Raw genomic sequence first — 25706 nt, 5'->3', positions numbered from 1 at the left:
AGAGGTTCTCATCAAGGTGGTGGTCGAGGCTATCCCTTCTTATATTATGGGATGTTTCAGAATTCTTATCTTTATTTGTGCGAAGATTGAGAGCCTAACAACTAAAGTTTTTGGAGTAGAGATATGCAAGAGAAGAAAATCCTTTGGTTCAGTTGGAAGAAACTTTCAAGACCCAAAAAGCAAGGAGGAACAGGATTCAGAATGACGACAACTTTTAACAAAGCTTTGCTAGTGAAACAGTAGTGGAATTTGCAAGGATTCCTTCATGGCTATGGTGCTAATGTCCAAATACTTTCCCTATAAAGATGTGATGCAAGCAAAAAAAAGACAACGACCCAATTACACTTGAGCCAGTATTTGTGATGCAAAAAGGATTATGGAGGAGGGCACCATGTAAACGGTGCGAAATGGCTTCAAAATAAATGTGTGGACTGACAAATGGGTACCAGATGTGTGGCATAACCAAATTCATAGTCAACAACCACAGGGGAGTGATAATAATCTGAAAGTCTATGAGCTTATGAATCCTCATACAGGTAATTGGGGTGACGAAAAAATCAGAAACTTAATCCTATACCCAATGGTGGACAAGGTGTTGGCTATTTCTTTGAGGATCAATCTATGATTGATGTGGTGATCTGGAAGCACACAACAGATGGAATTTGCACTGTGAAATTTGGATACCATATAGCTTTGTCTTTAATGGATGATGCTGAAGCTTTTTCCAACACTCATAATGAAACCTTATAGGGAAATATATGGAAGATACAAGTTGCACCAAAGTGTCTCAATTTGTTGTGGATAGCATGTAGAAATATATTACCAGTAAGAGCAAATTTGATACGGAAGATGCCACTAATGGATCCAATCTGCCCGTACTATGGAGAAATGGAGGAAACGATGGAGCATATTTTCTTACAGTGCCTAGAGGCGAAATCTGTTTGGTTCGCTAGTCAGGTAAGTGGGGAGGATAACAGCTGACCCAAATGTGCAGTTTATCACGTGGCAAAATGGTTGTTTAGATACAAATGGTATGCTTTTTTCTTTTTTTTTAAATAGCCAAACTCATCCTTAAAAGAGTAAGAGTGAGGTGATGATAAATTAATTTCTGATAAATAAAAGAAATATAAAATTAGTCCTTTAATTTGAAAAAAATGAAACAAGTTAGTCCTTTAATTAAATTTGTGAAATTATTTTATTATTAAGTTATAAAATTTAATGACTAATTTAATAAAAAAATATAAAATTTAAAAATTAATTTGTTGTTAAATTATCCGCGGAACTAATTTATTATATATTTTTTTTTGCATATTCAGAAAATAAATTTAAAATTTTTATCTTTTAAAATTTAATTTGTTAGAACCTCACACTTTGACCAATTTAGCTATTTACCTTTTTTTTTTCCAGAAATTATGTTCCCTGCTATGGTCTATATGGCGAAGGAGAAATGAATGGATTTTTGAGAAAAAATGGATCCCTTTGGAGATTGTTCTTGACAGATCATTTTGGGTCATTTGCCCAAAAAAATTTCATACGCGGGCTCACCATGGGGACACCCTATCAGCTGGAAATCACCAATGGAGAATGACGGGGGAAAATTAACTTTGATGCAGCTCTGAAACAGGGTAGAGGTATCTGAACGGGATTCATTTGTAGAGACTCTAATGGAGATACTTTGGCAGCAACTACGAAACTTATCCCTCATTGTTATCATGCAAAAGTGGTCGAGACTTTTATCCTTGAGATGTGTTTTAATGTTGGCAGCGGAATTATCCTTTACCATCGTCCTCATGGAAACTGATTGTTTGCCTTTGAACCAAGCCTGGTTCTGTGTACAACAAAAGGAAAGTCATCCTATTTTGATAGTTTTGTTGATGATTGCAAAGTTATTGCTAGGATTTTGGTCAGTTTGATTTATCCTTTGTAAAGTGTAGTGGCAATACAGTTCCAGATACACTTGCAAATTTAGCTTTTGAATATATTGAGAAGGTCTGGATTGAGGAGGCACCTCATTAAATGTACATGATCATTTTTTGCAATGAAATCCAGTCTTTAACGAGAAAAAAAACATGTATTTGATTTCTCGTTTCCATTATCATGTTCAAATGCTAATTAACATGATTTTGCATATATTTCTGCATGTTTGATGTTGAAAAATCAATTTTACATGTAGATATTAATTTTGAGTTAAAGTAATTTTAAATAATTTTTACGTTAGATACAAAATTTATAATATTGAATTTCACTACTAACTCTTATAATAAAAATATCTAAATATAAATCATTATTTTAAAATTAATTTTATAAATAATGTGTTTGGTTAACCATAAAAAAAACTCAATTCTCTACTCTAAATTTACGTCAATTATGAAAAAAGACACAAAAACTAATGTAATTAACTTTTCCTTTCAGTGCTCTGGATCCACATTCAAACATGCAGAAAATCAATTTTACTCATTGTTTCAATGTTTATCCAATTAAACCCACACAATTTATTTAGCCAATACTCACCAAAATGCACACTAAAATTTAGAGTGAATTGTTTCTAACACAATGTCAAACATCATGGTGGATAAAAATAAATGTTTAAGAGATAAGACTCATTATGGGAATACAGACATAGATGGTAGATCAGCCAATCATTCCTCGAGCAAGCATATCAAACACGCAGTACATTGCTCTTCATATCTTTTACCTCCTTCATATTTTCTCAATATATGATTTTGCCTGAATTGTAGTAGCAGGTGCGGCCAGGTAATGATATTCCTCACTTTTTTCTTTTGTTTTTTTCCCCTCTGACGTTGATTTGAATCTCATTCACATATTGTTTCACTAACACGGAACCAAGTGATATTCTTTAATTGGCACTTTTTTCTTTTGTCTTTTTCCTCTCGACGTAGACTTGAATGTTTATTGTTTCACTAACACGGAAGCAAGTGGCATCTATGCATGAGGAGGACCACTCCAAAATTCAGGGCATTTCAAAAGAGTAGGACCCCTTTATTTATATGTTGCAATAAATGAGGTATTTATTTTGCAATCTTAAAGCTCAAGGTCGTCGTTTAAGTGGCTATTGGCATGTCCACATTTTTGTCGTAAATAGCACACAAATTCACTCTTTAAATATATAAAAGAAAAAAATATATATAAAGAAAAGGAGTGGGAGATGGGGGAACACCACTCCTCTTATCCCTTTAAAGATGAGGTGAATCTATCATTTGGATTTCTCGAGCTATTTTGGCCCTTCACTCTAGATATGTGTGGATAACACAATGTGACACTCATTTGTGTATGCTCTCTACTATATAAAACCCCCCCTCAAAAATATCTTCCCCTCACGTGTACTTTTTCCGTTTGTTTTCTTTCTTCTATTCCTTTTCTTTATTCTCTTTGTTTTTTCCATAACTAGCTACACGAACACAATGCATGATCACAGTCTTCAATACCCTCTTCCTTGTTTGTATTGCCACCCTTATAGCTATATTAGGATGGTAATATCATATGTTGCACACTTAGTTTACTTTATATATTATTGCCTTGATTATTTTATAGTATAAGCTCCAAATTAATAATAACCTTTGTGCATGGAAAATATTAATGCAGGTTCAAAATCTCATAGAGAGATGCATTCTCTTTCACATGAGCCAAGACCAGTGCGTAAGGGCACTGGCAGAACATGCAGGGATTAAGCCACTTGTTACTGTTACAGGTCCTTATCTTTTTCTCATCACTCGAGTTTTCTGGATAGGTGGCTCTCAAAATAAATGAAAGATAGCACTTGTGTTGTGAAGTCTATGTTACACTTGGTGTTTATCCCGAAGCATGATTGTGTGAGTTAATTTATTTTTGTGTTCCTTTGTGCAGTGTGGAAAGAGTTGCAAAAGGAGAACAAGGAGTTCTTTAGAGCATATTTGCAAGTTACCACTCCCAGGCCATTATTCATGAGTAAGATCTAAACTTCCATGTCCTTTCGAGGATAAAGCTGCGTTAAACTTTTAAACTAAGATGTTTTAAATTTATAAACTAATTATAATTAAAGATTTGTATGCAACTCAACATTAGTTTATGACCATAAATATTTGTATAATTAAGCTTTTATATGTTGTGCATGCAATACCATAAATAAGTTATCTGCAGCATACTGATATCAGTTATTGTTTGTTTCCTTTTTAAGGTAGATGTTTTCAAAGGAGACCAAATTTGGCAAGAAGGAAACACTGGAAATGATTAAGTGAATAATGGCTGAATAATCCTGCAAGGGAAAAGTGAGCTGGGTTACTCAGTCACCATTTAGTTAAAGATGGATCAGGGAAATATTACTGATGACTAATCATAGCCTAAGAAATTTATTAATCAACCTTATTTGGTCAGTATCTCTCTAAGGATTTGAGGATGCAGATCCTCGTTCCAAGCACATATAGTGGCCAATGGTTGTAGTTCTTCAATACTATAGATGCTGTTCTCGAAGCCATTAAAGAAATAAATTGTACCATACTAGTCATTAGCTTGGTGTGTAAGGATGCAACATAACTGGTTGGAATGTTTTACAATTACTTTTTTGTAATTTTCCAAGTTTAGTTGAGATTTCCTTTGTGTGTGTGTGGATGGATCCTTATTAATTTCCAGCATTTTGATTGTAAAGGAAGCTGTCAAAGGTATCATTTGCAGACATTGTATAAATTTGACAGCTGTAAAGTTAATTCAAATGAACCAAACTTAATGATAGAAACTTGCTTTTGCCTCTATAAGTCTCTCTCTCTCTCTTTCATTTTCTAGTTCCGGACACCATAACTTACACCAAATTACCCTTTTGACAACTTGCACTGGCTGATTGAGTTTGAGAATTTATATTAAAGGACTTTTTACTTAAACCGATAAACGTTTGTGTAATCCGGAAGAATAATGAAGCTGATATGCTCAATCACAAAGGTGTCATGAGTCAAAAGTCAAAACTATCACCATAAGACACTTTCTTAAGTCTAAAAAGTCTCAAAGATAATAAATGTTTTATAATTTCCCACTCTCTTGGGAACTATGTGTACTCCATCATCATTTACACCCATATGCATGCAAAATGGTTAAATTGTTAAGTAACAATAAGATATGCTAACTAAAAGGAATAAAAAGTCAGAACTGTTAATTACTACTACAAGACAAATTCTAAAGCGCAAAGTCTCAAAGATAGTGAATGTTTTTATAATTTCACACTCTTTTGGGAACCATAATCCATCATTTACATCCATGTAAATGGTTAAATTTTAAAGTCACGATGAGATATGCAATGGAAAAGAAAGAGATAGCAAAGGCGCGCGTAAAGTGAGTGTGAAAAAACAAATTCAATATTCAAGTCTCAAATGTTAGCTATCTATCCTACTCAACTTTTTCATTCCCGAGAGCGTCTTTCTTCATAAGGCAAGCGATGTAGTAGAAACTTTAATGTTAAGACAGAAAATAGATTGTTGTTTTGTGTGTTGAGCCTTCACTCAAAAGGTGTCCTTTCCCAGATAGAATTCCTTGGAGCCTTTCTTCCACGGAAACCTTGGCCTTCTTTATCAACCTGAAAGTTTCAGAAATGAAGTCAAATCATACATACACTCATTACAATGGAAAAGTACTACTATTAGAAACAGGGTAGGCTTACATTACATTACATATACACAGGATAGTAATTAGTCCACATAACGAAGATTGCTATTTTATATTCAATATTGCTGCCTTATTTAGCGAGAGTATAATTTCTTGGTGACCTATAGCATCTAGCATCTCGTTTTAGTAAGTGCAACCAATTGTTTAAGTATTAAGGCCACCATTCGCCTTTAATAAGATCCTTGTAAATCAATTGCTTGTACTATGTGTGCTCCAAATTATAACTATCTAGAGTACTTTTGAATAAATAAACGGCTCTATGTCACATTAATTGGTCATTATCATGATGATAAGTGTTCTCTATTGAATGAATTATTGGAGCATGGTTAAGTACTTGTACTATTTCTCTGTGACATAAAAAGGACCAAGTGACACTATAATAGCATATAAGAAAGCAAACAACAAAGAAGCTCCTATTAACAGCAACCTTTAATTTCCTAAAGTAACGTGTTTATTGTTGAATAAACCTCAATTACATCCTTAAAATATTACTCTCTCTAGTCCCAAAAGTAAAATATATATATATATATATATATATATATATAAAAGAAATCTCCAAGTATATATTAGAAATCATAATATTTATATGGTATTCTAAACATAGAAAACTATCAAATTGGTCCTGAACATTTGTAGAATATATACCAACTTAAGAACTAAACTAATGAATATTCAATACATGGAAAAATTACTTATATAATTTATTACTTTTGAGATTAAATAAGAGAAAAGATAATATTTCAAGGAGTAATGATGGTTGATTAGTTTAATATTACTAAATTTTCATATATTACACAAATCCACTATATTTTCAGTTAATTTTCAACCAATTATGCTTTTTCTACCTCAATTGCATCACGAGGCTCTTGATGGGAGTCCAGATCCACAAGTTGCTCTGTCCCGTTACAGCTGTCTGCTTCTCCATCACTCGGTGACGGAGGGAAATTGGCCCACTAAAATGACCAAAAAATATATATAAAAAAAAATAATCAGTATTTATTTATTTTATCTGATAATTAAAAGTACCATTCTTCACGAAATACTCGTGGTTCCATTCAACACTTAATGTTAAGTTACTGTGCAGTTAATTCAGAAACCTTACATTTTTTGCCGCAGTGCTGAAAGCCTCCTTGTGGGCCATGTTAGGGTTTTCAGCCTTAAGCCTTTTAATCTCTTCTCTGCATTGAATTAACATTAACATCAGAATTATTCAAAATTTTAAATTTATGGTCTATAGTCTCTGAACACAACTTTGTGTGATTAAACATTACTTGATGAAACGGTTATAAGCAGATGGTGTTCTTTGTCTCTTCTCTGGAGCTGCAAAGATTACAGTCATAAAAATAGATAATTAAATTTTTAAAACGGAACAAGCATGGTTAACAAAACTTTCTGCAAGCTCAGTGTTAATTATCGCAGTTTAATTTTTTCGTACGTTTATGCACGAAATCGGAAATTTGGGTCACGTTCTCTTCTTCACAATCCGAATTGGTCATTGTGGATGTATTATAGCTGCTCAAACTCTTGTTTGCACCATCTTCTGAAGCACCTTCTTTTGGCTGGAGAAAGGAAATATTCACAAATGCATTTAAAGTTAAAAATCATTAAATAATATTACAAATTTGACCCCATCAAGTAAAAAATAAGGTTGAAATATCTTCTTTTGTTGCTCGAAAATATCACAATTTTATTTATTTATTTTAGTCTTCATAAAAAATTTATTCATTTTTAATCTCTACCCATAACAAAATGATGTAGTTTTAATCCCTTTTCATGCATGTACTAAAAACATGTGTAGTAAGAGACTCAACTACATTAACAAAATGTAGAGATAAAAACATGTGTGGTAAGAGACATGTTATTTCTTTTGTTAAATGTAGAGATAAAGAATAAACTTTTGTAGAAGCTAAAACTAAAAACCGTATTTTTTTTTTCATGGATCAAAAGCATATTTCAAATTAAAAGCAAATATGTGGGTCAATGGACTCACCAACAATTACTACTACTAATGATAAAGAAATAGTTAACAGAGAACTGAAAAGGTAAACAAAGACCTCAAGATGAGTAAGGGAAGCTAGAAGGTGGAAAGGGACCAAGGAAGCTTTCTTCATGTTGACAGAGAGGAGGCTTGTGCAGTGGCCGCATCTCACGGTCACCACTGTTGACAAAATGCTGCATGGAACGCTCACCTGTACCTCACAAAATTGCAAAGTGGAAGCAAAAAGTTGAAGTGTGTGGAAAAAGAAGAATTAAAACCAACACATGGAACTTCAGTACGGCATGCATTACCATTAGTATTGTTGTACAGAATCCACATTGTACGTAGCATATCTGTTCTGGAAGATCAAAGAGGTGGTTCAGTGTTGACATGGCTGTTCTGCAGGGTGAGTGGAAGTGTAATATGAGTGAGTGAGAGAGATTGAAGAATGAAGATGCATGTAGCTCATTTTCCACAAGGAGGAATATTTATAGGTGAAAAGTTGACAGTAGACACTGGTAATCAGCATCTTATCTCCCTTTAATGATTTGAGGTAGGGATACTTAATGGTGATTTAATTTTTATTGCCGGAATGCACTCCAACATTGGTGCTAAGGACGAGGAGAGTTTAAGTTTTTCAACCCTCACTCTTGCTATTTAGGGGTTGAGAGCGAAAATTACAGTCACACCCTTATATAGAAGATCGTTTATATATGATATGGTTTTACCTGTTGCTCCAATATTAATTTGATCCCTTCTCTTTTCCTATTGGCCTATTGGATTTAAAAGTATTACATTTGACCTTTCCAAAGTGAGTAGTTCACTTGGTAAAGAAACTGTAACATTTCAAGCATTAATGAAAAAAAAAAATCAAGAGGATAGATTTTACATGCATATTATTCCAAACTCCCTACCTCTCCCTAGTAGTACGGTGTGATCTCTTGCTTGTCTTTGGTTTCCCATCTCTTGTCAATTGATGATACACATCGCTTTTGAATTAACAAGAAGTAATTTCTGAGATTTTATTGTTATTATATTTGTGATGCACATATATACAAGTAATAACTACTGTTGATTTTCTCTTCCTTAAAAAGTGAGAGCTCGGTTTATGTGAGCAAAATGCTCAAATTATTACCATTGGTAAAATTTCTCCTTCGGTTGCAGTGGCCCAAAGTTCTATGGTACTTTGCTGAGTGGCTTAAAAGTACTTGTTTGTTTCATGTGTTGTTTTCTCTTTTATTAATTGATACTCCTACCTCTCAAGTCCACTCCTTGTCCTAGATCAAATTCAAAGTGTAGAAAGTTTTCCCCTAGAAGGAAAGAGAAATTTCAGAAGGGTACATCTAGAACAATAGTAGAAGGTAAATAGGCATCTTAGGATTTGTCTTTCGTGAAAGACAGGGTAATTGATCATTGAAAAAGGAATCTCCCAACTTTCGGTGCTCTCTTGGCATTCATGCATCCCTTCTTTCTTATGTTTTTGTTTCACATTGAGGCTAGAGCTTGTTAGCCACTTGTTATTTTGATTCAAACCATTTCTTAATTATGTTTCCTAACTGAATGAAAAAGTGGTGCAAATACAGTAGCTAGTGGCATGAAAATATCAATGCTTTTTTGGATGTGCAAGATGGAAGGCTTGTTATCAGGGATTTGATGAAGATCTTATTCAAAATATCTTTGAAGTGCATAGGATTTGTTTCATGAACTTCATATACAATAGAGGGGAAATTTAATATGAAAATTGCTCTTGTTTTCTTTACTGCAGACAAGTATCATGGGTTAATCCTGTTCCAGGAAGCCAATTCCCACGATCTAGAATGAATGTGGGGCCATTTGTTATCACAAAGGACCAAATTATGTTAAAAGAATCTTTATAAGTCATGTATAATGGTCACGTCCAACAAATAAAATGAATGAAAGTTGTGGGGTTGGTGGGAATCAAGAGCCGCTATATACTTCTCTTTGTTGCTTTGTTTTCTATGTCTATGATCTCATACACACGTATATAGAATACATATCCTTGTTAATTTCTTGAGTACAATATCTTGATGATTATTTTCATTTCACTTTTTCACACTTTGACAATTTGGCTTTACACTAAAGGATGGTCCCTATATGTTACCTGTTCATTTATTGCATGTGCTCGTATGGATCTCAATCTTGTAAAAGCCTCGTGGCTCAAAGAAAAAGAAATAAAAGAACAACCTTGTAAGAGCCAAAAGACAAGTACCCTTGTCAACTTTCATGTTCATTTGGAACTCACCAGTGTGTGTTTGGAACACCTCTTTTATGGAAATGGAAAGAATTTGCTTGAAATGAAAAAAAAAATGATTTTATGAGCATTATCTTTGAGTGTTTCTAAACAATTGAAAATTTCTAAAAATATTTATTACAAATATTCAATAAAATAAATACCTTCCTCCGTCAATTTTTTTAAGTCCTGTTTGTTTGCTATTTTAAAAAACAATATTGGTTGTCCCTTCATCACATTTCAAAGAGTTTGTATAATATAACACATTTTATTTTCTAAGAAAATTATTCTAGGCACTTGAATAGAACACTTTGAAGAAGAGGCCAAGGAAACATCTCTAAGTTGTTTCTATTTAGTTTTTTATAAAGTTATTGTTTCGGGAATAATTTCTAAAACTTAATATAATTTGAATGAAAATTAAATTTGATTGTTAAGGATGTAAAATTATTAGAAGATGGTTTATTTAGAAGAAAAAAAGTGAAAAGTGAATCTAATAAGCTATTAGTTTTTTTATTTTATTAAAGCTCTTAATTTTAATTTTTAAAACCAACGTAAATAGATGTTAACAAAACCCTTTTAAATTAAGTAACCATACCATTCGTGCTGTCTATTTGCAGTTAACTTTATAAGAAAAACAGCATAATAGCATAAGTGGTTACATTCTCTGCTCTCCCAATGTAAAACAAGAAAAAACAATAGAGAGAAAAATATTCGTTTATTTATTTTTATTCGCAATTAAATTCGTATTTATACTTGATAGTGTGCAATTTTTTTGGCATAGAAACTAAACTCAGATAAAAATGGTATGAAAGAGTTCTATACAACTAAGTACAATTTTTCTCGGGAGGGATCAAGCTGCAATTAGTAGATCGATATCCTTTGCTTATAAATCTATCTGAAGATGGCATAAAATATATCATCTGTTTGGTGGGATTAGCATGTGAATAACTTAACTCCCCTCAAAAGTTGTTCTTCCACATAAGGTAAACCTTGACTTGAAGTCCTTTCACTCACGGCCGGAAACTTTTGCTTTGTACATGGAAGAATCTGATAAAAACTGTTAAGCGGAAAGCCATGCACACCCATTTCAGGGAATAAATCAATTACTATATAGCTACGCAGTAATTAAATTGAGATTTTGACACATATCAGAACCCATAAAATACATTACCTCATTATTGTGGGATGTAAAAGTGAATCAATTAAGTGATCAATATCAAGAAAGAGACTGGCATAACATTTGAAGTTTTGAACTGATGAGTGAGGGGATCAAATAACATCAAATCATTAAACCATGTGATCATGACACATTGAGGTGTCACTGTTGTCAATTAAGGTAGGGTCTCTGAAGTTTCTGGCTACTCTGTAAGCAGTTATTCATCACTTCGTTTGATGTATTCGGTCACCAAGGTATTCATGCATTTCAATGCATGGTAATGAAATAACATTTTTTTTTGTGGACAGAAAATAACATTGTTTGGAGGCATGAAGTTTGTCTTAATTTTTCTCTAACTAATGTTTTGCTTTATTATATGAAGTTGTAAATGCTTAGACTACACAAGATGCGGCTTTTCTATCATTTTGGTTTTTTTATAAAAAAAACTATTTACTATTTTTGGTGGGTCAAAAAATTATATATTTATCAATATGAGTGATTTATGTCACGTTGAATGTTGGTGACAATAGTCAACAGTATTCCACCCACAAGGCATCACCCTAATTTGTCACCTTTTCAGGTGGACTGTCAAAATGGGTAGCATCACGCTGGTTCACTCTGTTAAGCGCCATCCTATGTGTTGTTTTCAATGGAAATTCACTTTCCAATGAACATGAACAAGTAGCGCAATACTGTTGACCGCCACAAGAAGTGTCATCTTATTCGTTGTCATCAACTTTTATAATTTTTAGGGTTTAGGGTTTGTGTTTAAAAATTGTAATATTTAAGTAATTGTTTTTATTTGGTGTTTAGGTTTTTGGTTTAGTGATTAGGGTTATGATTAACTACAATAATATGTTAACTATCATGTAAACCAATTTATATATATATATATATATATATATATATATATATATATTAGAAAAATACAGAGATAATTCAATCTAAGCTATCATTGAGAAGAAACAAACTTAGTTGAGGTCTTGAGGACAAGGAAGATCCCAAATCACCAAGGGTTGAGATTGACGAACTATGAAGTTAGCTAAATTGAGCTATCTTATTGGTTTCTCTATTAACACACAAGGTAAATGAACTGACTACTAGGGATCCAGGAGTTGTAAAATACTGCTCACAAAAACTTCATGCTTATGAGAAGAAGGACAATAATTACTTCCTCTATTTTAAATTATTATTTTTATACAACAATTATAATGAGAAGAATGAAATATGTGGTAAACGAACATATAGTCCATGTCACACACAATGCATTAAGGTTTTCAACATGTGCAAAATACCCCCTTCATTAATTTTATGTTAAAATTTGACAGTGATTAACATACAACTAACTAGCTTCCATATGTCAATGCTGTAAAAACAAAATAGCTTCCATATGTCAAAAAAAAAAAAAAAACTAACTAGCTTCCGAAATTATCCCTAGGAGAAAAAAAATGTAAACTCGTCCATGTTTTATATTTATTTATTAAAATTTAACAAATTCATCACTGCAGGGGTAACATATGACTCATTTTATTTTAAAATTATTCTTACTGCAACATCCCAACTTTTGTAATCTAGATTAAAAAGAATTGTTATTTATAAATAAATAAAGTTTTAGAAAAATGATCAGATTTTATAAATAAATAAATAAGGAGATATAATTATTAATTAAAATAATGATTTGAGAGAAAATAAAAAGGGTATTTCATTTATTTGTTTGATAGAAAATAAAATAGAGTTTGTTTTTATAAAATAAATAAATAAATAAATATAGAGCAAATAATAGGCTGATTATCCTAGGTATAAATATAGAATATTTCATTTATTCATTTTCGTTTTTCCCCTTCTCCTCTCAAAATCTTTTCTTTTTCCCGCAGTCCACCAAACTTATCTTAGAAAAACGACGATCTCGGGCGCATTCACCGTTGGATCGTCGCGTAATTTGAGCACCACGTTTGCAACCCAATTTCGAGCATTTTCACCGTTGGGAATTTCGATATTATATCTGAGCTTAGAGGAAAACCCTTCGCATGGTAGCCTTTTATTTTCCCGCAAAAACCCAAAACTGTCTCGGTAAAACTACGATCCCGGTTTCGTTAACCGTTGATTTTCATGAAATTTGGATATGTTGTTCTAAATTCAATTGCGCACACTTTAACCGTTGGGATTTTTGAGATAATATTTGTGGAAGGAGAAAAAGGAATCGCATGAAGACAGTATAAGTGGAGGTTTCAATCTCTTCTCCGTCTCTCTGACATTTGGGAATTCTATTGGAGCAGTCTGAGGAATAACTGGAGGAATCTCAGGGAACCGCTAGAGATGTTACTATCGTTAGCTAAAGACACGTGAGTCCGCTCAGAGGTAAGGGATGAGTTTATTGCAATTGGAGGTTAGAATGAACATGTGTAGGGATCCTTAGAGAACTAAATTTGAGTTTATTTTGGGATGTTTATTGAATTATTATTTTTCTTTATGATTATGAATACAATATTATTGTGTTCTATGTACCAATTGATGTCCTGATGAGAATTGATTGATAAACTTGAGTGCTCTTGATGTCTTTGTGTTAACCCATGATTTTGATACAATTGTGAGGAACTATTTCAGAGATTTTACATTCCATGTTGTGATAAAATCTTTTGTATAAATTGTTATCTTGAGGTTATGAAATGATGATTCAAACTGTGAGTATGTGATAAATTGAACATGTGACGAATGATGAAATACATGTGTATTGAGATGAGATGTGTGTATTGAGTTGTGAACTATGAACTGTGCAATCACACAATTGTAAGACCCTTTAAGGGCGACGAGTATTGTAGGAACCCGACGAGTTAAAATGATTTTGAAAACAATTGAGTAGATGTGTGTATTGCATAGTTCATAGGTAAAGTGTATATGATTCATGAGGTGTGATAACATGTTAAATTGAGATTATACCATTGTGATTGGGATTAAGTGTATGTGATAAATTGAGTATGTATATGATTGAGATATATATGTGCATTGAGTTGTGAACTATGAATTGTACAACCACACGATCATAAGTCCCTTCAAGGGCGACGAGTTAATGCTAAGTCCCTTTTAGGGCGACGAGTTGATGTTAAGTCCCTTTTAGGGCGACGAGTTGATGCTAAGTCACTTTTTGGGCGACGAGTTAATGTTAAGTCCCTTTAAGGGCGACGAGTTAATGATAAGACCCTTAAAGGGCGACGAGTTAAAATTATTTTGAGAATAATTGAGGAGTCGTGTGTTTTGTACAGTTCATAGATAGAGTCTGTGGGCTAAAATGTTTTCTGGGTTGGACCTAAATCAGGAGGGAGAGGCCCTAACAGACTCTTCAGAGTGTAGGCCTTGGGGGTCACATGGTTTGAGTATTCCTTTAAGCCTATGTTGATCCCATATGATTGGAGCATTCTCGCAAAACACTGTGACCCTGACTGGTCTCCCTATGATATTACCTAGTGAGAGTGACTTGACTTACTATTGTGTGGTTTGTCTTGTCATGTACTCCTAGGCGCCCGACGAGGTTTTTCACTGGCATGGTACCACATTGCATATAGGCTTGAGTCTTAGCATAACTGTTGCATACGCTTGCTAATTGTTTATTATGAAATTGATGTGTTATTATGTCTTGATCGGAGTGTGTGATTCTTGTGTATTGTGATTGATGATTGAAAAGTGTGATTGATGAATGACAAAGTGATGAAATAGTGTGAGATATGCTAAGTAAATTGTATTTGGCTACTATATGTTGTGTTGTTTCTCTCTAGTAGTTAGAAATGTGATAACTCACTCTCGGTTTACTGTTTGTGTTTGGATCCTGTGATGATCTTGAACTTTGTATTCGGGGGAGTAGATGAATAGGTGGATGACTATGAAGAACCTCATGCTAGAGGACACAGGAACACCACACTCTGATAGGATGTGACATTAGGATATATGTTCTATATTAATTGTATGAAACTTAGATGGTCTTCTTTGAGCCGAGATGACTTTATTATTTATTTGGACAAGTTTGAATATGATGTAGAAGAAAGTGAATGTGAGCCTTTTACCCATTTGAAAGGCTTGTATTTAAAAATGTTTTAAAAATAATTTTAATTAATATTTGAATTTTTATTCCTTTATTAATATATATGTGAGGGGTAGAGGGTGTTACACTTACCACTCATATTGTCTCCCTCGTCACCCCTTTTTCACCCAAAATATTTTACCTCTAATACTTTTATCGTAACCCGTCAACACTCATTGCTATATATTGCATGAAATTAAATCGAAGATGCATTTATATTTTTTTTTAATTTAGGAATTTAATTAAAATTGTCCAAAAAAGTTCGCACCTGCATTATTATGTGTTGAACGTAAATATTTTAAATTACTTATATGGATTTGCTAAACATTTACCCACCTATTTTTTAAAAAAAAGAATTTGTTATAATATGTGAATGTACCATTAAAATGGATATATTTTAATAAAATCTACAAATATTTATCAACTACACTTATCGTTTTAAAAAGAGAAGTATGATAGCAACTTATATTTTAGATAAATTTTAAGACAATTATAGTTATTATTTGGTAACACACTCTAAAAAAATAAGTGGGTGAGTATTAGCCGTTGGTCATGGTGGCTGAGTAATACGAGCGACAAAGCAAGAGTTAGACCAGAAATGTGTGTTAGATACACTGTTTTTAAGGATTTATCCGCACAGTATGTTAATCCCCGATGATATAATAAGCCCTTCCTATCATGAATAAGAAACAGAAATTCGCAAGAAAAATAAAAGAGAGAGAAAAGAAGACAAAGATGTTATTTGTTTTTGGTGTGTAAAACTGATGGTATATAGCGGTATTTATAGGAATGAAGAAGATAAATGACTATTAAAAGTTTTAAATATAAAATGGTGAGTGTTTGATATTTGAATATAACAACTTGATTAGTATTTTTCTTCCAATATTATATATCTCATATTCAAGTTTAATATTTGAATATAACAACTTGATTAAGGGACTTGTTATGTTATATGTCAATTTATGTTTTTTATTTTCAATATAATTTCTCATTGAAGACTCCATGTTTATGTTTAATCAATGTCCAATTCAATTGTTAGCTAGCATTTTCTCAAAGCTAAGCCTTAATTAGTATTGAGCATTTTTTTTTTTTTTTGAGTCCTGGTGGGTGTGATTTGAATGGCCACCGTCCATGCTCCTCATTTACTCACCTCACGGTTGTCGTTTAATAGAAACAGTCAAACAAAGGGTGAGGCACGCACGCAGTTGCGTCACTTCAAAAACCGTCCAATGACTAATTGTCCCGCGCCTACACCTTATCCTACTCACACAACAAATTCATCAGTGGTATTATCATAAATATTTCCATCATCCAGTGGCAATTTTTACTTTACACGTCACAATAATAATGCCACAGGAGCAACCCCTCTTCTCTCTTTCTTTCTTCTTTTTCTTCAACATTGCTAAGTTAAAATAAAAATAAAAAGTCATCAAACTAAGCTTCTAACTTCTAAGTCACAGCAAAGCAGTGGCGTGAATTCCCAGGTGCCCTTCATTCTGTTTGGTTTTCTCTGTTCTTTTTGTTTAGCAAGATACAGTTGGTGGTAGGTGATGTTCAACTGGAATAATCGTTTCCTACACAACATGCACTTATGTTATTTTGTATGTCATATTTATGTTTTTTATTATTTTTCTAAATCATATTCTATTTTTCTTTATTTCAATGTTATATTATTTTTCTAGTATTAGTGGAAGGATAGCTGCTTAGGTAATTGCCCTTTTTGGAATGGATGATTATGGTTTGATTAAACCGGTTTGAAAATTAATCTATACATGTATTTTATTGCATATGGCTAAGGAGGAGCTATATGCTATTTTGAGGAGTACAAGGAGCATGTTTGTGAATGATTTATTTAAGTCAACGGAATTGGTAAATCTGTGGTTTTCTACAATGATTGGTAGTTAGGACTTAAGAACTTCACTGATAGAGATTGAGGAGTTTGGCTGTTGATTTTGTGTTGTTATAGAAATTTTGTTTCATGATCATTTATCAACCACTATGCTTTGCTTTTGAAGTTTTTTTTGGCATTCATCAATTACTGGCATATTTTACTGTAGACAATTACTGAATCATGTAAATGGCATTTCTTTGCAGGGGCAAACACAAAAAAAACAGGTTTGTTATTAAGATTTATCGAAAATTGGGAACTGCATCAGAATTCAGAACGAGGAGATGAGATCTGAAGGGCCAAGGGCCATTACTATTCATGTAACAGGATTTAAAAAGTTTCAAGGGGTTCCTGAAAACCCTACAGAAGCCATTGTGAATAATCTGAAGGAGTATGTTGAAAGGAGAGGCCTTCCTGCTGGTGTTACTCTTGGGAGTTGCACTGTGCTTGATGTGGCTGGGGATGGTGCACTTCCCCAGCTATATCAGACCATGGAATCTGCTATCTCCAAAACAGATAGTGTGAGCAATGCAAATGTTGTATGGGTTAGTTTTTTGTCCCACTTAGCTTCTTGTAACATTAGATCTCAAATTCTCATTTGAATTGTTGATCAAGGTTTGCCATTATAAATGTAATTAATAGTATTATGCAGAAGTTTAAAGTTATCATTTTGAGAAGATGCACTTGCTTTAGAAAGAAAGTCTCTACCTTTTCAATTAAACTATTCAAGTATACAGCCTATTAGCATTTATTGGACTTGAAGAGTAGTTATATTAGCCTTAGAAGCGGAGTCTCCATTCCATGCCAATGAGGCCATGTAATCTGCATTTTGTTTTCATTATCACATTAATGCCTGCAGTTGCTGCAGACAAGGTAGCACATTGACTGAATGAGAAATTTTTTTGCTTCATTATAATTGATACATTTGTTTGGTGTTATCTTGTTTCTCTCCATCTGTTGCAAGCTAACCTTGTTTTTATAGTGAAAGTATATGACAATAGTTGATGAGATCATTCTTTTTATCAATGCGAAACCAATTTTCAGTAGATATTTGAATAAAAGATATTGTTAAGGATGCATTTTTATGATTTCATTCTTATGCTTCAGCTTCACTTGGGGGTGAATAGTGGAGCTGTAAGGTTTGCCATTGAGCATCAGGCAGCAAATGAGGCCACTTTCCGCTGTCCAGATGAGTTAGGATGGCAACCTCAGGTGAGTCATGATTCTGCTTTTATATTTTTTTTATTGTGAAAGCTACAGAATTTTCCTTTACATTTTGAAGAATGAAAAGTACTCCTATATGTTCTGCATATCCTAAATTCATCTTTTGTTTTTCAATTTTCTTTCGCAGCAACTACCAATAGTCCTTGAGGATGGAGGAATTTCTCAAACCAGAAAGGTAAATTGCATTAAGTTGTAATTTATTGGACAAGTTCCAATTAAAATTATAGGGTTTTGTAGTAATGAAACAAGAAGACTATTGACATCATTAGATCTTGCCATAAAGTGGTAAAAGCTGAAGAAAACTTGTATTTATTTCTTGATGTTGATTTAACCCATTGAAGGGAATTCTTTCCTCAGTCCTCCATCCCGTCCTAGAAGGAATTAAAAGATACAAAGAGCAAATGATGTTGGTTAAATTTGAAAAAACGAGATAATCCTGGATAAATCTGAAGTCGTGTATAAACACTTTCAGATTGAATCAAATTTCGGGGTTCAACCAAAATTGTTCAATCGGATAAAATCAGAAGATTATAATTCAAGAGTTTTGTTTTGGTCTTGTGAGTTTTTCACATCGTTATGCTTTCTGAACCAGGATGATTATTTATAATCAAAGAACAGGTGGTTTTTGGCGGTTGATGGAAGTTATTTATTTTTAAAAATTGCCGTTAATGGAAGTTTTAGTAACTTCCATGTAACTTCCAACCGTTGATGGAAGTTTTAGTAACTTCCATGTAACTTCCAACCTTTGCCTAAACCGAACATCTCGTTATTACATTAAAACAAGCGTGCACTCTTATTTTAACATAATAAAGAGATCAATTACACTAAAATGTCCAACAAACCTCCCCCATTTTAGTGTAATTACCGATCAAATCACCAAAGTCATAACATACCACAAACTACTGCATAGATGAAATATCATGACGATTGAATTTCATCTTAGCAAATTACACGTTTCAAATATTCGAATATTAGGGTGTCACTAAGGATTGAACCCTTTCTATTCATAATGAATACATGAAGATAATCTGCACAATAGTTTATAACATTACTCTTGCTCGACACTAGTTTTACTAGCCTGTGTCCCTATCCTTCATAAGCATATCAAAGCCAAGTCCCAGCTTCTTGAAGCGGCTAAACTTCATGCTTATATAGGTAGTCCTTTTCTTTCTTGCACCTGCAAATGCAATTTTTCAAAAGGACCATTGAGAAGTTATACTTCAACCTCCTTAACTTACAGAACCGAACACATTCCTTTTGGGATACTTTCGATGATGTGTTCCAATCTCTACATGTTAAGCTTTCCACATTGAATTCAGCACCTAATGTCATATTAGATGGGAATTGGGTATCTTAACATAAGAGATTTCAGATGGACTTTAATCCTAATCCCACAGCCGACCTTTTCACGAGATCTCTACTTAACCCTTTGGTTAAATGATCGGCCAAATTATGCTGAGTTCTCACAAACTCCACTGATATCACACCATGCATGATTAACTCCCGAACCATGTTGTGTCTAACACCCAAGTGTCTAGACTTCCCATTATACACTTGACTATATGCCTTAGCCAAAGTTGCCTGACTATCACACCTGATAGACATGGGAGGTATAGGTTTGGGCCACAATGGAATCTCATAGATTAGATTTCTTAGCCACTCAGCTTCTTTACCAGCTGCTGCTAAAGCTACAAATTCAGATTCCATTGTTGAATTTGTAATGCAGGTCTGTTTCTTGGATGCCCAAGAGATAGCACCTCCTCCAAGGAGGAATACCCAACCACTTGTGGATGAATAATCCTCCATATTGGTTATCCAACTTGCATCAGAGTAACCTTCAATAACCGAAGGAAATCCAGTATATATCAAACCATAGTCAATGGTTCCCTTTAAGTACTTGAATACTCTATTCATAGCTTGCCAATGATGAGAACTAGGATTACTTGTAAACCTACTGAGTTTAGCAACAGCATAAGCTATATCAGGCCTAGTACTAATCATTGCATACATGAGTGATCCTATCGCCCTTGAGTATTCAAGTTGAGACACTGCTACACCTTTATTAGGTAATAGCTTCAGGTTAGGATCAATGGGAGTACTTACCGGAGAACAATCTTTAAAATTAAATTTCTCCAATATCTTCTCAATATAATGTGATTGAGAGATGGAAATACCATTGTTTCCACATTTGATCTTTATTCCTAAGATCACATCCGCCTCCCCCATATCTTTCATATCAAACTTAGAAGACAAAAATGCCTTAGTTTCATCAACTTGATCTTGGTCAGTACCAAAAATCAACATGTCGTCTACATACAGACAAATGATAACTCCTTTGCCATGAGTATCAAACTTGCTGTATAGACATTTATCTGCTTGGTTTATAACAAAACCACTAGACAACACAACCTCATCAAATTTTTGATGCCATTGCTTAGGCGCTTGTTTCAAGCCATAAAGAGATTTCATCAGTTTACACACCTTATTTTCATTTCCTGGCATAACAAACCCTTCAGGTTGTTTCATGTATATCTCTTCATCCAATTCACCATTTAAGAATGCAGTTTTCACATCCATTTGGTGAATCATCAGATTGTGGATAGCAGCAAGTGCTAACAACAGTCTAATAGTGGATATCCTAGCAACAGGAGCATATGTATCGAAAAAATCAATACCCTCCTTTTGCCTAAAGCCTTGGATAACCAATCTGGCTTTGTACTTGTCAACAGTACCATCCACTTTCATCTTTCTCCTAAAGATCATCTTACATCCTAATGGCTTACATCCAGGAGGTAAGTCAACCAATTTCCATGTATTATTTTGCATGATGGAATCCATCTCACTTTGGATTGCTTCTTTCCAGAATACAGCATCCCTTGAAGCCATTGCTTCACTAAAAGTCTTTGGGTCTTCCTCAACATTAAGGCAATATTGATATTGAAATTCAATATCATTCCTTGACCCTTCAACCAAATAGAGTTGAAAGTCATCACCAAATGACTTAGCCTTTCTTACTCTCGTACTCTTTCTAGTTTCAGTACTAGTTGAAGGTATATCCTCAATATTAACTGAGACTTTCGACATGGAATTCATGTCCTTTGGCCTAGGTATAGATGTAAACCTTTGTTCATCAAAGATAGCATCCCGTGACTCTATAACCGAGTTCACAGCAACAGAATCATTAGATTCTAGCACATAGAATCTATATGCTTTAGAATGTTCAGCATATCCAATAAATATGCAATCTATACCTCTTTCACCTATGGTTTTCCTTTTAGGTTCTGTAAGCCTGACTACAGCCCTACATCCCCAAATTTTGAGATAACTCAAATTTGGTGTCTTTTTGTGCCAAAGTTCATATGGGGTAACCTTATTCCTTTTGTTAGGAATTCGGTTCAACAAGTAACAGGCTGTCAACATAGCCTCACCCCAAAATCCTTCACTTAAACCCGAATAGGATAACATGGAATTCACCATTTCTTTCAAGGTTCTATTCTTCCTTTCGGCTACACCATTCTGTTGTGGTGTATAGGGAGCTGTAGTTTGATGTATTATTCCAGTAGATTGAAAATAAACCGGATCATAATACTCACCTCCCCTATCCGTACGAAGAGTTTTGATTAGCCCATTTTGATGAAGTTCTACCTCTTTCTTATAAATTTTAAATTTATCAAGAGCTTCATCTTTTGTATTTAATAAATATACATAACAATACCTTGATGCATCATCAATAAAAGTAACAAGATATTTTTTATGACCTAATGATGGAGTAGCATGCAAATCACACAAATCACTATGAATAAGGTCTAAGACTTTAGTCTCACTTTTAACATCCTTAAAAGGTTTCCTAGTGATCTTGGTCAACATGCAAGTTTTGCATTTTTCAATGTTCATATCAAAAGGAGGAATCATACTTGTTTTTGACATATCTTTTAATCTTTTGTAATGAACATGTCCTAATCTAGCATGCCAAATTTCTGATTTTGTCATATTAGTTATAGAACTACACGAGGCCATACAAACAGATTCATGAACAAAAGGAACATCAATGTTTAATTTAAACATTCCATTACAACGATAACCAAATCCAACAAACGAACCATGTCTTGACAAGATGTACTTGTCACTTTCAAGTACTTGCTTGAAACCACAATTATTTAAAACCATACCAGACAATAAGTTCTTACGAATACCAGGTACAAATAAGACATTATCCAAATACAAACTTTTTCCGGAAGTAAAAACTAAATTCACACAACCTAATCCTAGGATTGGTTCAGTTGCAACATTGCCCATCTTCACAATAGAGCCATCATCGATTGGTCTAAATTCCTTGAACCAACGACGATCTTTGCACACATGGCTTGTTGCTCCCGAATCAAACCACCAAGCAACGTCATCATCCTGCACATAGAATGCATCAGATATTAGTGATACATAATTTGAATTCGTATTCGAATTAAAATTATTCACTACAATCTGACCTTGTTGCTTTTCAGGATCATTAGACCCACTTGGACCAGCCTTGTTCTTTCCTTTGAACACCCGGCAATCCCTCTTTAAATGACCAGGTTTCCCACACTTCCAACATGACAATTTTGTCTGTTTGTTTGGACCTTTGTTCTTATTTCCTTGAAATTTTCGTTTGTTACCTTTAGCATTGTAATTTTGCTTAACTGTTCCACTTTCCTCTACCATATTAACGGAAGAGGAACCTGCTACGGTTTTATTATTGACTTTGTCAATTTCCTGAGCCCTCAGCGACTCCTCAATCATGAAATGACTGCCGAGTTGAACCAGAGTCAACTCTTCCTTCATATGTTTCAAGGTATGCTTGAAGTCTTTCCAAGAAGAAGGCAGTTTATCAATTATAGATGAAACTGCAATGGATTCATCCATTTTCAAATCATGTTGAGTAAACTGACCCAAAATCCGCAGCAGTTCATTATATTGCTCCATAACAGGCCTCGAATCAATCATTTTGTAATTAAAGAAATTACTAACTAAGAATTTGTTACTTGAGGCATCTTCTGCCATATACTTGGATTCAAGAGAATCCCATAATTCCTTAGCAGACTCAACATTTTGATAAATATCAAAGAGAGAGTCAGACATACCGTTCAGAATGTGTCCACGACAAATGTAATCGTCGTTCTCCCATTTCGAACGCTTCCTTGTTTGATCCAGAGTTTCGCCTTCCATATACACCGGCATCGGTGTACTCAGCACATACACCACATTCAATGTTGTCAAGAGAAAATGCATCTTCTTCTGCCATCTTCTGAAATCCTGCCCTTCAAACTTGTCCAACTTTGCAAACTTGCTTGTCATCTTCGAACTATCGTTCGTCATCTCGAAAGATTTGATTCAATCTTTTGTTGGTTAAATTTGAAAAAACGAGATAATCCTGGATAAATCTGAAGTCGTGTATAAACACTTTCAGATTGAATCAAATTTCGGGGTTCAACCAAAATTGTTCAATCGGATAAAATCAGAAGATTATAATTCAAGAGTTTTGTTTTGGTCTTGTGAGTTTTTCACATCGTTATGCTTTCTGAACCAGGATGATTATTTATAATCAAAGAACAGGTGGTTTTTGGCGGTTGATGGAAGTTATTTATTTTTAAAAATTGCCGTTAATGGAAGTTTTAGTAACTTCCATGTAACTTCCAACCGTTGATGGAAGTTTTAGTAACTTCCATGTAACTTCCAACCTTTGCCTAAACCGAACATCTCGTTATTACATTAAAACAAGCGTGCACTCTTATTTTAACATAATAAAGAGATCAATTACACTAAAATGTCCAACAAATGAGTAAAAGGGAGACAAGCAAAACACAGTTTTATACAGAGTTGTGTTTGATTGCTTTGTGGTTATAGTCTCCTATGTCTAGAGTTCATTAACAAATCAAATGTTCAAAATTGATGGAAAGTTTCCTTACCAGAGGAACTCACAAAAGATTGCCTTGATCCTATCTCTCATTCACAAACTGATAAAGAGGGAAGAGAGTGTTGTCTCTCATACTTGCATGCTATTGTACCAATGCTATGAATTTTCAATTTAATGAAGTTAACAATTAACACCAGCTATGACTTTTTTGTTTCTTGTTTTTCCTTGCTAACTTCTTACCAATTGTTTGCTGAAGACTTCTATGCACGTTGATGCAATCTTGAAATCCTTGAAGAAGGGAGCTTATGACGTGATGATATCAGGCAATGCAGGACGCTTTGTGTGCAACTATGTGTATTACCACTCCCTCCGATTTGCGGAACAGAAGGGTAACAAGTCTCTATTTGTCCATGTTCCCCTATTTGCAAGAATTGATCAAGAAACCCAGATGCGGTTTACAGCCTCTCTTTTGGATGCCATTGCTTCTGCATGTTAATGCAATACTGAATATGTTTACAAGGATTGCCATGTCCACTTGTATATCATCTGTCTCAAAGAGCAATGTAATTATAAAGCAATCTATGAATGAATGAACTGCAGAGTTCTTTTTTCTTTTCTTTTGGTAAGATGAGACTTTTACCATTCATAGCACGTCTTTAATGTATAATGCGTCCATACGTCTTAAACTCTACAAAAATTTCCTGGAAATTGCTGAAAATTTGGATCATTGTTAATATTTGGGTGTTATGCTAATGTTTTAAATGCTTTGTAACCAAGTTTCACACCCCCACTATGTAGTTCAATGCAGTTCTATACAACACCTAGGAATAGGATGGTCTATACTCTAGACATTTATTCTATTGGAAGGAAGCAGAATGATTTTGGTTAGCTATGCCCTTTAAAATGTGAATGTTATGGAAAGGCATAGGTTGGTACTAAAGTTAGCATATGTGGGGATTGTCTTCCAAGCACGGTAAAGGATCATCAACTTTTTGTGGTGTGTTGCATTTAAGCTTTTTTAAAAAAAAAAAAAAAATTGTGGTTTCCATAAGGAAATAACTTGCAAAGTTGGAAACTTTGCAACTGATAATGGAATTTTTTTTACAAGTAATAAGTGTTGAAATTTATATAATTAACAGTTTATATGCGTACACTTTTAGATTAAAAGTTTTTATAGTAACAATTAGTTAAAAAAAATTGGGAAGACAAAAAAATATTATTTTAAAGATAATTTTATAAAAATCAACAAATTTATATTAATAGTTTGTGATTGAACAATATTTAAAAAAGATATGCTCAAATTACATATATTATTTATTCTATAATTAATTGTGTCAACTAATTTCATGAATAAATTTACAATGTCATTTGTCCAAAAATAATAATTTGGCTTAGCGTAATTTTTCAAAATTCTTCCAAAGATATACATGGGAATTACTTTGATACTTGATAGTCATTTTCTTTAAGAGTATTGAATGTGTCACTTCGTCCACTACTACAAAAAGTACATTTAACATCAGCAGATTTACATCGGTTTTCTACAAAACCAATGTTAAGCTAAACACAGTGGCATATTTGTAAATAATGTATATTCCTTAACA

General features: G+C 33.6%; 3 protein-coding genes across 6 annotated transcripts; 2 read left to right on the top strand and 1 right to left on the bottom strand.

Moving 5' to 3' along the window:
- The first annotated feature begins 3302 nt into the window (after positions 1 to 3302).
- On the top strand, positions 3303 to 4743 carry LOC114395851. 2 transcript variants are annotated; one of them, XM_028357718.1, is made up of 4 exons: positions 3303 to 3491; positions 3604 to 3709; positions 3865 to 3945; positions 4179 to 4743. In XM_028357718.1, the coding sequence occupies exons 1-4, from the start codon at positions 3423 to 3425 to the stop codon at positions 4229 to 4231; spliced, it is 309 nt and encodes a 102-aa protein (XP_028213519.1). In that variant the 5' UTR covers positions 3303 to 3422; the 3' UTR covers positions 4232 to 4743. The 2 variants fall into 2 exon arrangements, with proteins under 2 accessions (XP_028213519.1, XP_028213518.1); XM_028357717.1 differs by having other exon boundaries at positions 3315 to 3491; positions 4175 to 4743.
- Positions 4744 to 5088: 345 nt separating this feature from the next.
- On the bottom strand, positions 5089 to 8127 carry LOC114394746 (axial regulator YABBY 4-like). Its single transcript, XM_028356424.1, has 7 exons — positions 7936 to 8127; positions 7701 to 7835; positions 7082 to 7205; positions 6918 to 6966; positions 6749 to 6824; positions 6492 to 6599; positions 5089 to 5557 (listed from the first exon to the last, which is right to left on the bottom strand). Exons 1-7 carry the CDS (start codon positions 8014 to 8016, stop codon positions 5480 to 5482), a joined length of 651 nt encoding a protein of 216 aa, XP_028212225.1. The 5' UTR covers positions 8017 to 8127; the 3' UTR covers positions 5089 to 5479.
- An 8278-nt stretch (positions 8128 to 16405) lies between these two features.
- On the top strand, positions 16406 to 24839 carry LOC114394960 (pyrrolidone-carboxylate peptidase-like). 3 transcript variants are annotated; one of them, XM_028356637.1, is made up of 5 exons: positions 16406 to 16587; positions 17198 to 17536; positions 18099 to 18203; positions 18343 to 18390; positions 24362 to 24839. In XM_028356637.1, the coding sequence occupies exons 2-5, from the start codon at positions 17276 to 17278 to the stop codon at positions 24599 to 24601; spliced, it is 654 nt and encodes a 217-aa protein (XP_028212438.1). In that variant the 5' UTR covers positions 16406 to 16587; positions 17198 to 17275; the 3' UTR covers positions 24602 to 24839. The 3 variants fall into 3 exon arrangements, with proteins under 3 accessions (XP_028212438.1, XP_028212439.1, XP_028212440.1); XM_028356638.1 differs by having other exon boundaries at positions 16406 to 16646; XM_028356639.1 differs by lacking the exon at positions 16406 to 16587 and adding an exon at positions 16680 to 16704.
- The last annotated feature ends 867 nt before the right edge of the window (positions 24840 to 25706 follow it).

This window comes from Glycine soja, chromosome 18 (assembly GCF_004193775.1).
Source record: "Glycine soja cultivar W05 chromosome 18, ASM419377v2, whole genome shotgun sequence".
Classification (NCBI taxonomy): domain Eukaryota; kingdom Viridiplantae; phylum Streptophyta; class Magnoliopsida; order Fabales; family Fabaceae; genus Glycine; species Glycine soja.
Note: the sequence above shows the minus strand (reverse complement) of the source record. Positions and strands in the feature narration are given on the sequence as shown.